This window comes from Dipodomys merriami, unplaced genomic scaffold (assembly GCF_024711535.1).
Source record: "Dipodomys merriami isolate MVZ:Mamm:240054 unplaced genomic scaffold, mDipMer1.0.p SCAF_22, whole genome shotgun sequence".
Lineage (NCBI taxonomy): Eukaryota > Metazoa > Chordata > Mammalia > Rodentia > Heteromyidae > Dipodomys > Dipodomys merriami.
This window is the reverse complement of record NW_027203604.1, coordinates 10367637-10389987: the sequence shown is the minus strand read 5'-3', so window position 1 is coordinate 10389987 and position 22351 is coordinate 10367637. Positions and strand designations below refer to the sequence as shown.

Here is a 22351-nt window from a genome sequence, read left to right as displayed (position 1 = left end):
TAAGGGAAAGAAGCCAGAAGCAAAATTCCTCATATCCTCTAATTCCTTTGATACTCAAAGTCCAGAAAAGTCAAATCCTGAGACAGAGAGCAGAGTGGACCGCCTGGGGCTCACAAACATGCAGGGCATTTGTGAAGACAGAAACATTCTAAATTTAGGCTGGGGTAAAGGCTTCACACTTGGGAAAGTTAATAAAAACCAATACATTATGCCTCTAGAATAGGCTAAACATATGGAAATATATCACAGCACAGTAAAACTGTTACAAAATGAGCGATTCCTTGCTAGACATTGGTAGGTCACACCTGTAATCCTAGCTACTCAGGAGCTTGAGATCCAGAGGATTGAAGTTCAACACCAGCCTGAGGAGGAAAGTATTTGAGACTCCCATTCCCATAAACCAACAAAATGCTAACAAAAAGCCACATGTGAAGGCATGGCTTGAGTGATAGAACACTAGATGAGTATGTAAGATGAAAGAAAGGCCCTGGTTCAGACAAATTATATATACATATACACACACAAATTAGTGTTATATATTAGTGATACATATGATATATATGCATATATTATATAAAGTGTGTGTGTGTGTGTGAGAGAGAGAGAGAGAGAGAGAGAGAGAGAGAGAGAGAGAGAGAGAGAGAGAGAGAGAGAGAGAGAGAGAGAGAGAGAGAGAAAGGTTGTTAAATCAGCTATAACCACAAATCTTTAGGCTAAAGAACCCAGGGATTCCCTCTGAATGATCAGGAATAGTGTCTCCTGGGGCTCACACTCCAAATTAATCCTGCAGTGACTGTCCCCCGGGAAGAAGTAGGAAGAAAGTGTGCACAAGAGAAGTTTCATTCACAATCTGAACTGTAAGAATATTGGGCTCTCTTTAGAGTTGAATACCCACCCATTTCCCCTCAGACATAAGTTAATTTAGTGCCCCAGCTGAAGTCTACTCACATTTATGGGTAAAGCTTTCCTGCTCAGCAGGAAAGGACAGAAATGGGGGAGTAAAAGATAAGAACTCGAATAGATTTTTCTAGACAATATGTATGTTAGTCACTTGGTTTTGATAGCCTACCTTGAATTGTTTTGTGTATCTGAAATTAATGATGATTTTCCTTAACAAAATTCTTGCTTCTACATCTCAGAGAGGCAGTGTTAGTGTGTTGTCTGTCCACAGCCTGGCACTGGTGGCTCACATCTGTAATCTTAGCCACTAAAAGATCTGAGGAATGGGGTTTGAAGCCAGCCCAGGTAGGATTAATCACCAAAAAGCCAGAAGGAAAGCTGTGGCAATACAGCTCAGGGAGAGTGCCCAGGACTTAAGTTCAAGCCCCACTCCCAGCATAAACAAAACAAAACCCAAAGGTCATTTTCACATCTTCAGTAATCAATTTGTACCTGAGATCTCAACAGAAAATATTTGGAAAAGAGTCATTCTGAGTGCAAAATAGTGATCACTAAATATTGGGAAGTTGCAGCAAGGGTGGACAAAGGGGCCTGGATTTTATCAGTACATGCACATGTTGAAAACTTATGCTGAATCCTGTTCATATATCCAATTAATATAGACTAACAAACTTTTTTAAGGTTATATTAAAAATAAAGGAGTAAGTTGAGTGCAGTGGCCCATACCTATAACTTCCTGTTACTCAGGAAGCTGAGATCTGAGGATCACAGTTCAAAGCCAGACCAGGCGGGAAAGGCCTTGAGACTTTTATCTTCAATGAACCGGCAAAAAGCCAGAACTAGAGCTGTGGCACAAGTGATAGAGTGCATGGTTCTTCTTGAGTGAAGGACCAAGTGAGATGAAGAGGCCCTGTGTTCGAGTGCTAGAACTGGCACAAACAGACAAACAAGCATTGCAATCACTTTTTTTTTTTGCATTTCTCATAATTATTACTGCTATATCCACGTTAGCATGGAACACCAGTTCTAGCAAGTCTCTGAAATCTACAGAAAAGGCTTCATCTCAATAATCAGCATTAACACAGCCTTCCGCCCTCCCAGCCTGGAGAGAGCCAGACAAATGGTCTGCTTCACTTTATTGGATACACCAGCCATGAGATTTACAAACAGAACTGACAAGGTATTCAAGGTACAGGCAGCGGCATTGCCTGTGAGCTTTTGTGTGATGGGGATTCTGAAATGAATGGACCGGGCTTACACGTGGCACAAAAAATCAGCACATCAAAACCACAGCTTGATAGCATCCCCAAGTGGATCATGTAAACAGTTAAATTATTAAGTCATTATTTAAGATCAAATACTTCCATGAAAATGGTATACCAAACAAAGGAAAACCCCATATAAATTACACGTAAGGTATATACATGATTGCTAAAAAAAAATAACAATGCTGTTTTCTGTACAAGATTGCTTCCTTTTGAACATCTGAAAGCCAAGAAATACTTTTTCCAATTCTGGAATTGTGGGCACCACATATATGCAAATATAATTAAAATCATTTCACAAAATTACAAGGCTTTGTCGGTTTGTGTAAAGGCACATACTGCTTTTCTTTTTAAATTCAAGGGGGGGGGGCTCCAAATTTAAGAAGCCCCTTTCTCCTTAGTCCCTGGAAGGTGGCAGTGTCCTGTCCCTATTTATCTCTAGCGGCTCAGAGTCCCAGAAGAAGGCAGCTGAGGGAATCAGCAGCCTCCAGCCTCAAGCCAGCAGGCCAGCTTGCTGAGGATCTCCAAATCCCAGGTGCCTCTCCATCACCTTCAGTAGCCCTGTTTTCTCCAAGTCTGGAAATAACTTGATCCATCTACAATGGAATACCACCGGGATAAGCAGGCAGTGCCGTGGGGTCACCGTGTCCTGCAGCCCAATCCGGGGGTCACAGTGGCAGCTCTCAGTGCGGAGAACAGACAGTCCAGGCCAGGATTTCGCCCCGTCTCAGGAAGTAAAGTCTGCAAACCAGTCCTGGGGGCTCTGCTGTGGCTGCCGGCTGAAGTTCCAGTGAGCTGGGGCAGGAAATTCTCTCCCGGTGCCCTGGGCTGCAGGCCTCTCAGGCTTCCATCTGAACCTGGGCTTCATCCACCTGCAGGGCATCACTGTCTCCCAAGAGCTCGGTCTCGGGGACAGAGCCTTCCTCTTCCTCCTCTGCTTCCTGCACGGGGTTGTGGGTGACATCTTCTGGAACATTCTGTGCGTCCTCGGTGCCCTCGGAGAGGACGGCGGCCCTGTCCGCCACAGAGGTGTTGGAGGGCGCGGTGGTGACATAGCCCGTGCTGGTGGAGCCGCTGCCGCTGTGGCACGAGCTGGGCTTGGGGACCACCTGCGGGGGCACCTGCTGCGGCGCCATCTGTATGGGGATCTGGACGGGGTAGAAGTTGGGCAGGTAGGCCCCATATGCCGGCACTGGCTGGTAGCCATTGACCGGGATGTAGAGCTGGGGTGGAGGCACCATGGGTCTGATCTGGCCCTTCATGGGGATGAACTGGGGCTGTGGGAAGGCCTGGGCCTTCTGCTTGGGCCCTATGTAGCGGGCGTTGCTCACGTTGCTCACGGGGCTGGTGCTCAGGGAGCTGGTCTGTGTGGTGTTGCTGGCTCCCGACGTCTGTGCCGAGCTGTTGTAGTTGGACAGATTGCCCCAGGCTCGCAGCCGGCTGTGGATGTCTTTGAACCGCGGTCGCCGGCTGGGGAACTCATTCCAGCACTCGATCATGAGGGCGTAGACCCAGGCGGGGCAGTCATCCGGGCAGGGGAGCACCTGCCGGTTCCGGACCATCTCCACCACGTCCTGGTTGGAGTATCCACAGTAGGGCTGCAGGCCATAGCTGAAGACCTCCCACAGGACCACGCCGTAGGACCAGATGTCCGAGTCGATGGAAAACTTGCCATACATGATGGCCTCGGGGGACATCCAGCGGATGGGCAGCAGCGAATTACCCGTCAGCTTGTGGTAGTCGGCAGAATAGACCTCACGGAAGAGGCCCAAGTCTGAGATCTTCACGTTCAGCTTGTCATACACCAGCACGTTACGGGTGGCCAGGTCCTTGTGGACCACGTGGTGGCTGGACAGATACTCCATGCCGGCAGCGATCTGTGCCACCACGTGTACAAAGTCGGGGGGCTCCAGGGCCGACTTCACAGTGCGGTCATCATCCGTGCTGCCCACATCAGAGTGAGGCGAGCGCATGACCAGGAACTCGTGGAGGTCGCCGTGTGGGCAGTAGCTGAAGATCATGCTGAGGGGCTGGTCCTTGGTCACCACGCCCAGCATGCAGACAAGGTTGGGGTGCTGCAGCCGCGCCCGCAGCATGGCCTCATGCCGGAACTCCTCCCGGAGGGCTCCTTCCGCTTTGTCCTTCAATGTCTTGACAGCCACGGCCTGGGTCTGCTCCCCCGGGGTGGGCCCAAACAGGTGTCCTTTGTATACTTTTCCAAACCGGTCTTCCCCCAGCTCCTCTGTGAACCTCACTGTGGACAGGCTGATCTCTTTGAGTTTAGCCTGCCAAGAAGAAAACCACCAAATGAAACCTGTCACAGAGATGCCAGAAGAGAGAAGCAGAGCATCTGGAGAGGCATAATCCTGATGCCACCATCATATGGCACAACTTTGTTAGTCCTACCCAGCTCCAGGTACCTGATTAATCTAGTATTATTATTACTATTAGTATTATCTTTAAAGAGCTGAACAAAGGAGTTTCAATTCAACCTGGCAGTTAGCAAATACAAATCAATGTCTCCTCTTTCATCCTTCGAGAGAAGGATGATTAATCATGATTAATCAGGTGTGTCTGTGTGCTGGTACTGAGGCTTGAATTTAGAGCCTAAGCTTTTATGCTCAAGGCTAGTCTAAGGTTCTACCACTTGAGCCACAGCTCCACTTCCAGGTTTTGGTAGTTAATTGGGGACTAGAGCCTCACAGACTTTTCTGTCTGGGCTGGCTTTAAACCTCAATGATCAGATCTCAGCTTCCCGAGTAGCTAGGATTACAGGAATGAGTCATCAGTGCCTGGCCCTGATTCATCTTAAAAATAGCTCTAATGCTGTGTTGCTTCCATCCAAATACCTCGCCTCATGGTCTAACCTGGGTCCTTATGAGGTTACTCTAAAATATAGCCAGTATGCCACCAGAGTGCAAGCGTGCACCTTTCTGCATCCACAGACCCCTGCCCCATAGTTGAGCCCAAGCACCAGCTCTCCCAGTACTTTCCAACAGTGCTCCCCTATCTCCCCAGTACTGCACACATCACAGCACAGTCCTCTTTTTCTTAATGACCCTGTAGTGCCTTTCTTGGGATTTGTTTTTGCCTGTCACTGTTCAGTCATTTTAGAGCCCAGCTCAGCTCTTGTGCAGAGTCTCCCTGTAATCAGCCTGACTCTGATTAGATTCTCAATTCAATTCACTTTTGGCAGAAGTATTGTCCGGGTGGTATGGATCCTCGGACCCTGCCTGTATCCTAGGATCCACAGGACTGCTCCCTGCCACCCCCCCCGCCCCTCCAAATGACTAGCTCTTCTTCTCAGAGGCTGAGAAGGGGCCAGTATGCCAGCATGCCAGCAGCCAAGGGGTTCTGTGTTATACGTCATGGGAAACACTCACAAATCTCTGGCCGAAGAACCAAATGAACCAACTCTGCCCAACAGCCTCTGAGAGATCATGAAAAGCTACTGAGAATGATGCTTCCTCTGGCCTATGGTGAACTAACAGCCCTTCCACCAAGATGGACAAAGGAACCAATTCTGATCCCTCTAACCAACCCCCTCCCACACCATCTACAAACCCTCAGAATGGGGCAGCCTTTCAGAAAAGGCTTGTCCCTCCAATATCTATTAGAGACTAGTATCCTGTCCTCCCTCAATAAATAAAAACCAAAACAATCGACTGAAAACTCACTCCCAAACAGACCCCTCAAAAATGTCAATGTTAACCTGAGTGCTGGTAGCTCATGCTTGTAATCCTTGCTATTCAGGAGGCTAAGATCTGAGGATCAAGGTTCAAAGCCAGCCCAAGTAGGGAAGACAATGACACTCATATTTCCAATTAACCAGAAAAAAAAGCCAAAAGTGGAGCTATAGCTCAAGTGGTAGAGCACCAGCCTTGAGGGAAAAATCTGAGGGACAGCATGTTCAGGCCTGCGTTCAAACTCCAGTACCAGTATCTTTCTCCCCCAACCACCCCCCACAAAAAAAAGCCAAATTACAAGTGAAGTTGGACATCTTTTTCTTATGTGGACAAGGTTGAGGCAAATGAGCAGTGAGGACAGATAGCTGGGGCTTCTGAGTAGCCCTGGTACAACAGGCAGGAATCCATCAACTTGAGATGGTGGAATCCAAATATACCAGCCATTTGTTGGCATATTAAAACAACTCTGTAGGCACCAATGGTTCATGTCTGTAATCCTAGCTACTCAGGAGGCTGAGATCTGAGGAACAGGGTTAAAAGCGAGCTCGGGCAGACAAATTCACCATACTCTTACCTTATATAACCAGCAAAAAGCTAAAAGTGGAGGTATCGTTCAAGTACCAGAGCACAAGCCTTAAGCAGGAAAAAATGATGCAAGAACTCAAGGCCCTGAGCTCAAGCCCCAGTACTAGCACCAAAAGAAGAAACAAAGAAGAATCTTGTGCTGTGTGAAGGAAACTAAGGCCCTTAATCCCCACAGGTTAACCGTGGAGGAGCCTGGCCAGAATATGAGTAGGGACCTGTTTGTGCTGGTTGATGAGTGGCATCTCCATATCCTGGCTGGGGGAGGCCATCAGCTGACGCCGCTGAGGTGTAGAAGCCGATGCCTTCTGCTTATTCCGGCACATGCACACCAAGAAGAAAAGGCAGGCAATGACCAAGGGGATGGCAATGCTCGGGACCAGGATGTATAGAATTCCCATCTTACTGCTGTCTCGGGGACCTGTGAATGACAGGAAGCTTTCAGTATTGTCAGAGAACATCTTCTTTCCAGCTCTGGGCTCTCCACCAGGGGCCCCCAGCTCCCCTCCAGTAGAAACATTTCATACTTAGATGAATTGTATACAGAAGCAAAATTGCACCCCAGATTTAACAACAAGCATCCTGCTGGGTACAACTCAGACCTCCTACCACGAAACAAACTGGAATGTACCACATCAAACGCAGTCAAACTCAAGGGCTCAGTACCAACAATGCCCACTAGAGGTCTCAGTACCAGCAACGCCCACATCCACTTTCCCTTCCTGATGCTTGGGAGCCATGCTCCACTATTGGATTTTGATCTGGGTTCCCCAAATGCTAACCAATGAATGACATAGAGAGAATACTCCAGATGCCCATGTTCTCAGTAAGCAAGACTCAGTACTGAGGAATCGAGATGTCTTTCGCTTCCTCAACATTTTAATGCTTGGATATTTTCTTCTTTTCCAATTTCGTATGATGGTAGTATTTTCATTTAGGATAATAACCTAAGAATGAATTTGACTGAAAAGTGCAAAGGTATTCAATAAAATCTGTCCCATACAACATGTACGAGGGACAAAGGATTTGTGTGTGTGTGTGTGTGTGTGTGTGTGTGTGTGTGTGTGTGTGTGTGTGTGTGCCCATGCTGAGGCTAAACTCAAGGCCTGGGCACTCCCTGTCTTTTAGCATTTTTATTTAAGGCAGGTGTTTTCCATTTGAGCTACACTTCTACTTCCAGCTTTTTGGTGGTACACTGTAGATCAGAATCTCACAGATTTCCCGGCCCAGGCTGGCTTTGAACCATGATCTGAAGATCTCAGCCCACTAAGTAGCTAGGCCTAGAAACATGAGCCACCAGCACCAGGCAAGGGGCAAAGAACTCTTAAAAGCAAAATGAACCAGTTCAAGCTGCCCCTACAATATTTTCTTAAACCAGTCTTTGTCTCCCTCTAAAGGATTTAGGAAAAATTGCAGAGGTTTGGGGTGGAGGTGGGGGGCACCAGATTGCTTAGGAGGATAACAGGCTGGGTGCTGGCTGCCGGCTGATCACCCAGGCTGCACTGCTCCACCTCCCTGCCCCCAGTCACCTTCCCAGGCCCTCTAGTCCACTGTACTTTAAGAGCAGGTGTGGCTATTGTCTTCTTCTTTTTTATTTTTTGTGAATCACGGGGCTTGAACTCCGTCCCTGCCTACATGCTGTTCCTGAGCTCTTTTGCTCAAGGGTAATGCTCTATCACTTTGAGCCACAGTTCCACTTTTTTTGGGGGGGGTAGTTTATTGGAGATGTGAGTCTCACAGACTTCCCTGCCGGGGCTGACTGCAAACCATGATCCTCAGGTCTGACTCCTGAATAGCTATGATTACAGGCTTGAGACAGACCCTGGTACCCAACTCCAAATTCTATTTTTCTATTTTATACTAATACCTTATACAGGGAAAGGATTGAGGGAAGGCCCAAGAAATGAGGGATGACTTGGCCCAGCATCTTTCAGAATTTTCTGTATTTTAAGGTACCCTCCAATGATCCGATACTACTTTCATACTCAACAATAGCTTTCTGTAAAGCAAATGATCAGGGCAGCAAGATGGGACACCAGGCCCCCAGTGTCTCATGGAAGACCCAATACCCTCATCACAGGCCAACTCAACAGTCAATGTTTATTTTTAAAAAAAGAGAGAGAGAATACATACTACACGAGGGAACGTCACACAGTTCCATGCGTACGTTTTTATTCTGCGTAAAACACCAGGGACCCTCCATCTGGCCTCCGGGGTTCCGACAGTAGGCATGGCCCCCTCCAAGCTCAGGGAAGTCTGTGCTGGACAGGTGGTGGCTGTGAGGGTGCTGTAGGGCCCAAGGCTGGCACTGGTGCCCTGACTTGGTGGTGCTGGCCATCCCCCTGTAATCCGAGCCAGAGCCGTTGTAGCACTGGTGATCTGAGAGAGAGGGGCAGAGCGTTAGAAGGCTGAGCATCAGGAAAACAGCCCACCCTTGCACAGAGCTCACCCTCCTTCCAAGGCTACAGAGAATCACAAAACTACCTTTCCATGTGCACCAAAACTTGGTACCTACTGGTACCAAAGTAAACCTAGAAACAAAATCCACATGTGCAAACAGCAAGGGCAGAGCTAGACCTGGCCCTGCAATCTGATAGGCCACTGTGTGGTAGGCCACTGGCTCAGCTACCTATAAGAACAAAACACCATTTCACCTCCATGCAAGTGCTCCCAACTGAGGATGTGCCTTTGCTCTAGGCTTGTATGCAGTGTACCCTATGCACTGTTGTAGAGGTGCCTAATTACCACCACAGCCTCCACCCTAACTCTGGGAGGTAGGGATGGCCATCACCTGCCTGGTGAATATGGAGAAAGCAGGTGTTTGGGCACTTGCTCCAGAGCACAGGCAAGTCCTGCAGTCTGGGTCTTGAGATCAGGCTGTGGCTGCATAGTAAGAAGCCGGCTCACTCCTACGCTCCACACTAGCCACAGAGGTGGTATACAGCCTTGGAAAAAGAGATTCCTGTGCCCCATGGATGGCAGTCCCCCTGAAGCATTCACTGATGAAATTAGCTTTCCTCACTCTCTTCTGGGCCTTCAACACCACTTTGCGCCCCTCTACACCCCCCACCTCGACATGCTTGGGGACGATCAGGCCCAAACTGGCCCTTCTCCTCCAAATCCCAACAGGTGCCAAACCTCTTCCGCTTTTGAGACGTTAGATCCCCAAGCTCAAGGTAGAAGAGGGATCTAACTGGAGACCCAATGGGTATGGGGACGAGAGGCCCATTCGTAACCCCTGGCACTCACAGCGGCCCAGCCTCTCGGCGGGAATGCCGATGCGCATGCAGTTGGCGGCGGCCGGGCTCTCGGGCATGGGCAGCGCCTCGCACTTGGGCAGCTGCAGGCGCATGAGGATGAGCGGGTTGGAACGCGCGATGGTGTACTCCTGGCGGCACAGCTCGCTCTCCAGCACCTCGCACTCATCCCGGCACAGCTCGCGGGGTTTCGGCGCCCGGGAGCGCGCATCGCACAGCGGGAACACGAAGTGGCAGAAGGACGGGATGGCGAACTGGGAGCACTGGTCCGACAGGTGCGTGGAGGTGCCGATCATGGTGAAGGCCGCTGCGGAGACAGACTTCGGTAAGAGGCAGGCCTGGCCTGTACGCCTCACGCCAGCATGCCACCCAGACATCGTCCCACCGCTAACTCCTGCCCCGGGTCCCTGATCCGGCCTCTTCCCTCCTCGCTGCGCCTGGGCCTCTGCATGGGTTATTCAGTCTCTCCAGTGCCTCGACTCTCCTTCCCAGGCGTCAACCATAGACCCTCTGCCCCATGCCCTTCCCGACTCAGATCCCCTGCCTTCCTCTGAGACATTTAGTCAGTGACCCGACTTCCTATTCCCCCTCAATCCGGAGACCCCACCCATAACCTAACCTCGCATCCTGCCACTTTCCACACTCATCCGGGGACGCCCTGCTCTGCCCCTCCATCACTCTCTGGGCCATGGATACCCTACTCTACCTTTTCATAGCGTTATCCATCTGTGGCACAAGACACCCAACAGCCCCACCCTTGTATAACCATACACATACACATGGAACACACACATGCACACACACACGGAATACGCACATGCACACACACGCACACACACGGAGCCCTGCTCACTCCTCCAACCTCTCTCCCCACAGTGAGCCCTGAACACCCTCCCATCCCTGCCCAACCCTTCCCTCCACTTTGAACCCAGTACAGCCTACCCCCCCCCCAACTCCCAGCCAGCCCTGGACACCCTTCCCCAGACCTGTGACCCCCCCCCCCCCCAGCCCTGACCATGATGAGAACCTCCAGCACTCTTTGGTGGAAACCCTAGCAGGGCTCCTAGAGGCAGGCCAAGGACACCTATCTGACCTCTCTGATTAGCAGCAGACACGGGTATGTGGAACCCTCTTACAAACTCAGAAATAAAACAAGAAAGCAGAAAAGCCAGGCCCCAAAGCTCTTAGCTGATACCTCTTCTAGGACAGGAAGATTCAGATCTCAGGCACAGGAGCCATCTTCTAAGGATCTGACTCAGGGTTCTGCAGGCACAGGGTACAGTGCCTAAGTATGGAGACTTCCAGATAACGGTGCAGGACAAGAGGTAAGTCCTTGAGCCCTGTCTTCCCAGTATTCCAGGCTGGCCCAGGTCAGGAAACCTCACAGGGCACAAGAAAGGTGTCCACAAAAAGGAAATGGCAGCCCTGTGTTACACGGCCAAGGAGAGTGAAGGGGAAGGGGAAGGGAAGACAAGGGAAGGGACAGCTGATGAATCAGATGTGCATTATGGCGGGGAGGGGTGTCAGGATGCATATCTGGATAAAATCTGGCAGTAGCAAGCTCCAGGTGTGAAAGATTTGGTGTGCCCTGGGATGCACTACGTGAAAGGAGCAATGGGAAGGAGATGCTATCCTCCTCCCCTTTAACCTACAGAAGAACTGCTTAAATGCTGATCTGTAAGAGCTTTGCCCACCCATGCTGCAGAGACTGTGTCCTCCAACACATCAAGAAACCCCAGAAGTTGGAATTTTAGTGCCAGGGATCCACTGGGGATTTTTTGTATGAAGTACCAAATCCAGCCAGCAGATGGCAATAGTGCCACTTATTTCCAGGGCCCTTGAGGCAGGGGCAGAAGCAGCTAGTGAAGGAGCCCAGTAACTGTGGCCCACACTAGATCCTTTCTAAGTTCTTCTTGTTCCCAATGAAGTGATTTAATTCCCTCATACATGGGAAGGTGTCTACAGATAGTCTATAAAATAGACATGGCTCTGAATGGACCTCGAGCTGATTGACAGGGTCTGCTAACAACCTGGGAGCAAGGACCCTGTCCTGACCAGAGTGGACACTACAGACATCATGATAGTCCTTAAAGCTCCTTCTGTCTGAGGAACAGAGGGTGGGAAGTAAGGCACAAGATGTCTTAGATTTTGGTGGAAGAATTGAGGTTTAAACACACCTGTCAATTAAGGGGAGGGCAATGAAAAATGTTAGCCTTAGCCAGGTGCTGATGGTTTATGCCTGTAATCCTACCTACACTGGAGGCTGAGATCTGAGCATCATAGTCTGAAGCCAGCTGAGGCAGAAAAGCCCAAGAGTCTCTTATCTCCAATTAACTAGCACAAAGCAGGGAAGTGGAGCTGTGGCTCAAGTGGTAGAATGACAATCTTGAATAAAAACTCAAGCAAGAAGCTGGGTGCTGGTGACTCATGCATGTAATCCTAGCTACTCATGAAGAAGAGAATGGAGGAACATGGTTTACAGCCAGCCTAAGCAAGAGGATTAACACCAAAAAAGAGTTGGAAGCAGAGCTGTGGCTTAAGTGGTAGAGCACTAGCTTTGAGCTAGTGCCTTGAGTTCAAATCCTAGGACAGGTATACACAGACATGTACATAGGCATGTGTTCATGTACACATTCATGCATGCACATACATACACACACACAGAATCAGGCAAGGGTGTAAGGCTTCAAGTTCAAACTTCAGTATCTATGTAAACAAAAAATACACTGTCCTTGACTCCAAACAGGAAGAAGTTATCTAATAAAGGCAATCTGGGAGTGTGTACATATGTGTGTGTATGTGGCAATGACCTATACAATGTAACAGCGGATATTTATAGAGTCCCACCTCCTTTTTCTCCTCCAAAGGCACCCTTTGAGGGCTCATTCTGAAGATGACATCTAGATACCACAGAGACGGAACAGTCACATCCTTATCTCTGTCTATGCCTGAATCTCCAAGACCTAATTCAATCAGATTGGAACAACTTCAAATTTGTAGGACACTTAATTTATACTATACCTTTCTTGATAAATGAGTTATCTGATCCTTTAAACACTGGTCAAGAAAACTGTCAATCTTGTGTGAGGACTTCAGTGTTCGTTGATTGGCAGGATGTTAAGTTAGTTTTGGAGTCTGTGGCTAGCATATTTTTGTTTTGGGGGGTGCTGGTACTGGGGCTTGAAGTCAGGATCTGGGCACTGTCCCTGAGCTTTTACAGTCACAGCTCCACATCTAGAGCTTTGTGGTAGTTAATTGGAGTTAAGAGTCTCATAGACTTTCTTGCCCGGGCTAGCTTCGAACTGAGATTTTCATATCTCAGCCTCCAGAATAGCTAGGATTGCAAGTGTGAGCCACTAGTGCCTGGCCAGAATGTACTTTTACAACACCTTTTCAACAATTTTGTGTATGTAACAGTTTGTGTACACAGGTCAGGCGTGGAATCTGTCTGCTGAGGTATCTCCCAATATTTCAGATGTTTGGGCATTTGAGATTTGAGGTTTCCAGATTAAGGAGGCTCAACCTGTATGGTCATCACTTAAAAGTATACTTAAAAAAATATTTTTTACCGCAGTATTCAAAACAGCCTCCTGCTAGGCCAGAAGGCACTTTCAGATTGTATCTTTTTACTGCCCTCCTTACCAGGCCCCTAGCCCTGCCCACCAGAGGCTCTGTGCCAGCCAGGCCAGGCAGGCACTTAGTGACTATGACTTAGGCCCTCCCATTTAAGGGAGATCTCATCAGTGACATCAAGTATACTTCTGCCTTAGGTCTTCATTCTACTCCATTCCACTATCTGGGAGGTGCTTTGTAATCAGTGATCACCTCTCATTCTGACGTCTACACAAAATCCAGGCTCACACCCATAATCCCAGCTACTCAGGAAACTGAGATCTGAGGATTGTACCTCAAAGTCAGCCTGGGCCCATAAATCTTTATTTCCAAACTGGACAGCAAAAAGCCAAAAGTGGAGGTCTGGTTCAAATGGTATGGTGCCATCCTTGAGTAAAAAAGCGAATCAAAAGCTTGAGGCTGTGAGTTCAAGCCCAGTACCAGTTCAAACCACAACAACAACAAAAAAGAAACAACCAGGCGCTGGTAGCTCACACCTGTAATCCTAGCTACTTAGAAGGTTGAGGATCGTGGTTCCAAGCTAGCCTGGACAAGAAAGTCTGTGAGACTCTTATCTCCACAAACTACCCCAAAAAGCCAGAAGTAGAGCTGTGGCTGAAATAGTAGAGTGCTAGCCTTGAGCACAGAAGTTCAGGGACAATGTCTAGGCTAAGAGTACAAGCCCAAGGACCAACACAAAAAACAAAAACAAAAATAAAAAAGGAGCTACCATGGACAGAATCTACAGTTCCACTGCTGGTTTTCTGGTGGTGAATGGGAGATAGTCTCATGGAATTTTCTGCTCAGCTGGCTTTGAACTATAGTCCTCAGATCTCAGACTCCTGAGTAACTAGGATTACAGGCATGAGCCACCAGCACTCAGCTCTAATTCACTTTCTTTCATGTGAGCTTTTCCCTTAATGAAGACTCACTCCACCAATGTGTACAGCTTGGGATGCCAAGGGCTGACAGCCAGAAGAGAAGTTAAACCCTCAAGAGACTGAGGATAGGCAGTTCCACTTCCTGCTGACCTGCTCCATTTCTCAGGCCCTGAGCCAGGTACTAGAAGGCCTGGCTTTGTTCTGAACTGAGGACTGACAGGGGGTGTTCACTGCAGAGTCCCCTCTGCCAGTGACTGACAACCCTCTCTCCCAAATAGCTGAAATCAGGCCCCATGGACCTTTGAACCAAATACAACTCATAGAGAGGGTCAGGAAATACAGAACAAAAAAGGAGTCGAGCAGAGCGAATGCAGCCAGCCTCTGACAGGAGGTAAACAATATTTTGAACTCATCTGGTTTGGCCAAGTTAAAAATGTATGAGTTACAGAGTGTGGTAGCTCACATCCAGCATTCCAGTACTCAGACCATCTTGGACTACACATAACAAGTTCAAGGTGAGCCTGGACTACATAGCTAACTGTATCTCAGAAGACCAAGGGTGGCTGAATATATTCTAGGCCATGCCCACTTGCAAACTGTTGGATATGGCCTGTCCTTCCAAGGGTTTGTGTGCTGGAGTTTGGTCCCCAGTGTGGTAGTGGTAAGAGGTGGTGGGGCCTTGTGGAAGGTCCTTAGAGCTTCCTAGGCTGGTGCTCAGGAAGTGATCCTGCTTAGTTTCAGGAGAAAGTTTTAACAAAAGAATAAGCCTGGACAGGTGCCAGTGGCACACATTTGTAATGTTAGCTAGATCTGAGGATTGAGGATAGAAGCCAGCCCAGGCAGAAAAGTCTGTGAGACTTCTCTGCAACTGACCAACAGAAAGGTGAAAATAGAGCTGTGGCTCAAGTGGTAGAGTGTCGGCCTTATTAAAAAACAACAACAACAACAACAACAACAACAACAACAACAAAACTAAGGGACAGCACTCGGGTCCTGAGTTCAAGCAGTGTGCATACACACACACACACACACACACACACACACACACACACACACACACACACACAGAGCTTACCATCACTCCCCCCCTCCCCCGCCCCCACCCCGCCCCACCAGAGTTGCTCCTTCCTTGCTAATGGTCTCTCCTTCCCACACAAGGATGCTACCAATCATGATGTGGTGAAGCCAGGGCACCCTTACCAGAGCCTGCACTAATGCTGTTGGGTTTCCAATCTCCAAAACTGTGAGCCAAATAAACTTACTTTCTAAAGTACCCAGCTTCAGACATTTTATTACAGTTACAGAAAACGGACTAATGCACTAATTTAAACATACAAGTCAAGGCTATTTTAGGGCAAATCATTGTAGCAACAGCAACTGCTGACTAATGACCTCTGAATTCTAACTGCAGGAGAGAGGGAAGAGGGCCTGAAGGCATGTGTCATTAGCTGATGAGTGCAGAAGGACTTTGCTCCTACCTGTAATCCGGTTTTCAATCTCCCCCTGCATCTGGAGAGAGTCCACGTAGATGGTGCGGTTCCCGATGAAGCGCGCACAGGCGATGCCCCGGTATGGCTGGCAGAACCCATCCTCCTGGTAGTCATCCCTGCTAAGCACAGAGACCCTAAGTATTTACTGAGAGGTAACAGTTACTGCCCCGGACTTATTTGTTGTTGGTTTTTGGTGTTTATCCAACGGAGTCAAAAATGGCCACACAATACCATGCACTCACAGCTTTGTGGCAGAGTTTTTCATCATTGCCAAATCTTAGAAGCAATGAAGATATCCTCAAGTAGGCAAATGGATAGATAGGCTGATAGATCAGACAAAGGACTACTGTTCAACCCTAATGAGAAATGAGCTACCAAGTCATGAAAACACCAGGAGGAAGTTTCAATGACAGGCATGTGAGTCCTGAACTGAGTGAACCTGAAGTCTCCATCCTGAGGTGCTCCAGCTCTGCAGCACTCGGAAAAACAAAACTACAGGGATGATAGAAGAACCTCAGGTTATTCCAGGGATCAGTGACCCACACCGGTGATCTTAGCTACTCAGGAGCTGGAGATCACAGGATCTCAGTTCAAAGCCAGCTGGGCACACTAATCTGAGAGATTCTATTATCTCCAATTAACCAGTAAAAAGCCAGACAGGAAGGTGTGGCTCAAGCGGTACAGCAAAAGCCTTGAAAAAAAAAGCCAACTGAGAGCATGAGGCCCTGAGTTCAAGGCCCAGTATTAGAGTGCACACACGCGCGTGCACACACACACACACACACACACACACACACACACACACACAGATTGACAGGTGGGGAGGGAGGGCTAAATACAGGAAACACAAGGAGTCACCAGGGCAGGGAATGACTGTGAATACCTGGTAGGTCCTATAGGGGCAAATGACAAAGCCCATAGCAAGTGAAAGCCCTAAAGTAGACCCCCAATTGAGCTCATGACAATCCTAATATCTGTCCACCAATATCATCATATTTGAATACAATAAGAGGAGACTGAGGAGGGTGAAAGGGAACTCTAACTTTCTGTTCAGTTTTTCTGCAAATCTAAAAGGGCTTGGGGGAAAAAGTTTTTCTTTCTTTCTTTCTTTCTTTCTTTCTTTCTTTCTTTCTTTCTTTCTTTCTTTCTTTCTTTCTTTCTTCCTGTCTTTCTTTCCTTTCCTTTGTCTCTATTACTTTTCTGGAAACCTTGTCCCTTCCTTTCCCTTCCTCTCCCCTTCCCTCCCTTCATAAGTGTACCAGTACTGGAGCTTGAACTCAGGGCCTAAAGTTCTTGCCACTTGAGGTTGGCATTCTACAGCTTGCTCACACCTCCATTTCCAGCTTTTTGGTGACTAAATGGAGATCCTAATCCCATAGACTTTTCCATCTGGGCTGATCAGATCTCAGCCTCCCAAGTAACTAAGTTTAGGTCTGAGCCATGTATGCTTGGCAAGCTTGGCATCTTTAAGAGAGTATGAAGTGCAAGGCAGGTTGTTAAGGGCCATGTCCACAGATGCTTATGCATACAGTCGCAAACACATGGAGAATGAAACAACCCTTGATCCACACCAGAGACATCACACCAGGCCTCTGAAAACAAACTGGGCTTTGATGAGAACAGTGTTAATCTGTGATGTTGCATTTTCAACCACAGGATAGAAATCTCTGTAGAGGAGACAAGCAGCACACAAATCTCTCTTCTGCTATATTTCTAGGAAGTAGGAGAGGGTTCCAGGAAGCCTGGCCCCACCCAGCATCTGCAAGATGGGCTGTACACTTGGCCTGGTGGCTGCTGTGTAGACAGCACGTGAAGAAGGGTGTGCAGGGACTCAGGGTGGCAGTCTGTTCTACTTTGTCCCGTAAGAACAGCCTACTGAGGGGAAGGGACATAGCCTCTTCCCAACCCCAGGGATGATGATCTGATATTCTTTTTTCACAGCCTGTTATGGTTTGGCTTCACCAATGTAACCCACCCTGGTTTAATACCCAGCTGCACCCTTCGTCTTGTCAAAAGAGCTAGGACAGTAGACTACAGCAGGTCCTTCATGGCTACAGTCTGGTTGGAGGGGGAAGGCAAAGCAGTGGGACTAGGGCTCCTAGGATAAGCCTCTGATAAGCCCCTACCCCTGGAGTTCAATACCTTGTTTCTAGCAAACTTGGAGTCAATCCCACAAGCCTGAGGGCATTTATCTTTCCATCTTGGATGAATGAGGACCATCCCCAAATGAGATCTGCATTTGATCAATTTACCCAAATGGGTATACTCTCCCTGCTCCCATCCTAGCCCCATGTGAGCTGTCACAAAGGCCAAGGCTGAATGCCTGGGACAAAAGGCTGTGTGACATTCTCTCTTCTACTGTTGTCTTTTCAAGCCTCAGAAGAAAAGCCTTTCTCGAAGGAGAGAACCCAGGTACGTCAATAGTATAAAAGTGGAGGCCTGAGGGGGGTTACCCTGAGTGGGAACCCTTTTGGAAAACTCACTGACCATATTTCCTTGGGGCCTTAGCATAGGAGACCAAAGCGTGTGTGCTAATAGCATGTGTGGTTAGAGTGTGGGCTCAGCGGGGACTTCTCTTACCCTCTGAGCTGAAGTTAAATGTTGAGCAGACACTGGCCAGTAACTCACATGAATGAAAACTACCATGAAAGCTGCCTCTGCCCTGGCCCATGCTGACAACGCCTCAAAACACAGGAAAAAGCAGGACACACATGATTGGTCTGACGCCAACTAATGAGCAGAACAAGATTCCGTTCAGTCGATGGTGGTGAATGCCCACAAGGGGGCGCAATTTATCCATTTCCCTTCTAGAAGAGCCAAGGAGAAAGTTCAGGTCTCAAGGCACGATTCTCCTCAGGGGATGGCTGACAGGCATGGGGCAGGTGGCAGGGAGCTGCAGAGCCGGTCTCATACCAACAGCTCTCCCTTAGCCCACTCAGCAGCCTGGATTTCTAATCTGAACTTGGAGAACTCAATAGAAGCTGAGCATCCGTGACTCACACCTGTAATCCTAGCTACTCAAGAGGCTGAGACCTGAAAGACCATGGTTCAAAGCAGGCCTGAGCAGAGAAGTCCACAAAATTCCATCTTTCAAAAACCAACGGAGGCATGGCTCAAAATGGCAGAGCCCCAGATGTGAGCAAGAAAGTCAAGCGGAAGTCCCAGGGCCTCGAGTCCAAGCCCCAGTAGCAAAGACAAAACAAAATTTTAAAAAAAGGAAAGCAAAACTAAACTAAATAAAAGTGGCTGGAAAAATAGCCTAGCTTTTGAATTTTGAGTACAAAGGTACTGATCTCTTCTTTCAAAAGGAATTATGTTTTGTTTTTATGTGGCATAGCTTGGGAGCTCAAGAAAAGCTGTATACTTGATCGTATTGCGACTAAGGAAACAGAATCTGGCATCTGAAGTTTCCCCAGCAACCTAAGTGATAAGGATGTCCTTATCTCATGCTATGACACCAACATTACGCAAACTCAGTCTGCAAATCTCTTGCCCTTTAAATGGTGCCGGGCATGATCCCAGACCTAATGACATCCACAGAAAAGAAAGGGTTGTGTGGACAAGCAAGTGGCTGTCAAGGAGGGGAAGACAACAAAACTTTGAGCAACAAGATTCATCAGAAAGAGGAGGGGAGAGGGAAAGGGGAGAGGGAGGGGGAGGCAGCACCTGCCGCAAGGAGGAGGAACTACTATGCTGAAGAAAAAAGTGCTCTACAGGGCAGGAGAGTGGGAGGGGGAGGGAGGGAGGGAGGGAGGAAAGGAGGAAGGAAAGGAGGGAGGAAAGGAGGGTTAAGAAGACCTAGGGACTGACCCAAGTACTTGTTAAAAGTAAAACCCACTGGGGGGTTGGGGGAAGGATTACTTAATTCAAAGACACAAATAAGGAATAGAAGTTTAACGTTTTTCCCTTTAATAGGCTCTTTTGAGAACAAAAAATAATTGACAAAAATTCAATTGTGGTTACACATTATACAGGAAGTTAAATAACTTTTCCCACAAAGCAAACATTTGTTTAAAAAAAGTAGTAAAAATATTGCTCATATTTGATCCAGATGCCATGGTAGCTGACACCTGTCACCTAGCTCCTCTGGAGGCTGAGAGCTGAGGATTAAGGTCTGAAGCCAGTCTGGGAAGAAAAGTATGAGACTCTTATCTTCAATTAACTAGCAAAAATCCAGAACAGGAGCTATGGCTCAAGTAGCATAACTCCATCCTTGAGCAAAAAAGCCAAGCAAGAGCATGAGGCTCTGAGTTCAAGTCCCAGTGTAGTACAGACAGACAGACAGACAGACAGACAGACAGACAGACAGACAGACACACACACACACACACACACACACACACACACACACACACTCCTCTGTCTGAACCAAGCAGAGAATGCTAAACATTCAATTTAGTAGGAGGCAAAGCAAAAAGACAAAGATGAACCAAAACAGCACACTACTATTACAAAACAGTGTTCTTCACAGAAAGATTAAAAAATAAAAAAGAAGAAATCCAAGCCACAGTGAAAGAAAAATGCACAACTAAAGTTGGAAATGGTAATATTCATCCCTGGCAATCAGTAAACTAGAGAAAAACAATCAGCAAGGAAATGGTAAGTTTTTAAGCACTCGCCCTGACCCAGAGTACCGCGCCAGAGCAGTCACATACCTCTCATGTACATAGAAACTCGCCCCGACAGATCATGTGCCTGGCCATAAAACATTCACAATACATTTATGAGAAGTCAACCCATAAATCTGTAAGCACACAGTATTAAACCAGAAAGCTATGACAAAATGATATTGAGAAACTCTCTAAACATTTGGCAATCTGAATAACCAATGGTTCCAAGAAGAAAATGCAAAGAAAAAAAATTATCTGACCATGAAAATTTAAGACAGGAAAAATGAAAGCCAAGGATCTCAATGTTTGGAAAGCACCTAAAAGCTTCAATTAAAAAGGAAATTAAAGCTTTTGGCACTATAAGGTTGAAAAATAATAACAAAATAAAACACTAACACTAACAGGAGTAGAAACTTAAAAGTAGAAAATAAAAATAGAAAATCCAGAAAGGCAAATGTCAGTTAAGGAGTAAGAATGACAAGAGACGCATTCATATTGTCAGGACTGCACAGACTCCATAGATGTTAAATCCCAGTAAATAAGTGGAGATAAACCCAAAGACTTATACCAATGGCAAATTTCTTAAGAAACATACAACATCCAAAAATAATGCAAATAGAAGGACACAGCTTGGCCACGGGCAGTGGTGGTCATGTCTGTAATCTTAGCTACTCAGGAGGCTGAGATTTGAGAATTGTGGTTTGAAGCTCCCTTGGACAGAAAAGTCCATGAGACTCTAATCTCCAATTAACCACATCCCAATAAAGGAAACAGCCAGAAGTGGAGCTGTGGCTCAAGTGACAGAGACTGAGTAAAAAATTCTAAGGGAAAGTATACAGGCTCCGAGTTCAAGCCCTACAAAAAAAAGAAAAGGGACTGGGAAAATGGCTCAGTGGTAGAGCGCTTGCCTTGCAATGCATGAGGCCCTGGGTTCAATTCCTCAGCACCACATAAGCAAAAAGAAAAAAGCCGGAAGTGGCGCTGTGGCTCAAGTGGTAGAACGCTAGCCTTGAGCTGAAGAGCTGAGGGACAGCGCCCAGGCCCCACAACCGGACCCAAAAAAAAAAAAAAAAGAAAGAAAAAGAAAGAAAAGAAAAGAAAAAACGCAGACTAGACATAACCCATTTAAGAAACTTAAAGTCATAACAACAACAACAAAAGCAAAACAAGAATAACAACAAATCCTTCTCCAACTTCATACCCAACTGGAAAATTCTGCCAAACATTGAAGCTTTGTCCAAACTCTTAAGAGAAAAATACAGGGGAAAAACACTTTGTAATTCATGTTATGAGACTAGCATTTCTGATCCAAGGACATCAGAACAACATCACAGCTGGCTTCTAGGGTTCACACTTAGAATCTTAGGTATTCAGGAAGCTGAGATCTGACCATCTTGGTTTGAAGCCTACCCTTGCAGAAAAGTCTGTGAGCCTACTATCTCCCCTTAATCACCAAAAAACCCAGAAGTGGAGGGATGGCTAATGTGGTAGAATGCCAGTTTTCCCAGGTCCTGAGTTCAAGTCCCCGTACTGGCAATAAATGAATGAATGAGTGAATGAATGAATGAATGATGGGACATTATATCTCACAATCATTGGGAAATACCCTCCTCATAACAGCAGCAAACTAGACCCAATAAAATAACCACGACAATATAACAAGTACAGAATAGACCAAATGGGGTCAATCCAGAACAAGATTACTTCAACCTTACCACAGCAAACAGGCAGAAATCATGCAATCACCTTGGTTAATAGAAAACCAGCAATGACAAGAGTAAACTTTCATTCATTTACTATGAAAGCTCTCAAAAAGGCAATTAAAGAACTTTATCAACCTATATAAAAGGTGCCATTTAAAAGCTCTCAAAGAAGACCCTTGATGGTGAAATTAGAAGCATGTTTCTCCTAAAATGAAGATAAGACAAAGGTTGTCTGCTCCTGCTATGTCTATCCAACATTTCTACTAAGATATCAGCATCACAAAAAGGAAGATCAAAAAGGGGGGGAGGACAGAAGGGAGGGAGAGAGAGAAGGAAGAAGGGCAGAGGGAAAGGAAGGAGAGGGA

At 47.2% G+C, this 22351-nt stretch overlaps 1 protein-coding gene across 1 annotated transcript in view; it reads right to left on the bottom strand.

The window, feature by feature from the left end:
• Nucleotides 1-1970: 1970 nt before the first annotated feature.
• Ror2 (receptor tyrosine kinase like orphan receptor 2) overlaps nucleotides 1971-22351 on the bottom strand; it is a 210839-nt gene continuing 190458 nt past the window's right edge. Inside the window, exons 5-9 of the mRNA XM_070033324.1 lie at nucleotides 15662-15789; nucleotides 9683-9997; nucleotides 8567-8812; nucleotides 6652-6854; nucleotides 1971-4450 (exon numbers count right to left, since the gene is read on the bottom strand). Of these exons, the coding sequence (XP_069889425.1) occupies nucleotides 3005-4450; nucleotides 6652-6854; nucleotides 8567-8812; nucleotides 9683-9997; nucleotides 15662-15789 (2338 nt within the window). The 3' untranslated portion in view covers nucleotides 1971-3004. The remainder of the gene's footprint in view (nucleotides 4451-6651; nucleotides 6855-8566; nucleotides 8813-9682; nucleotides 9998-15661; nucleotides 15790-22351) is intronic.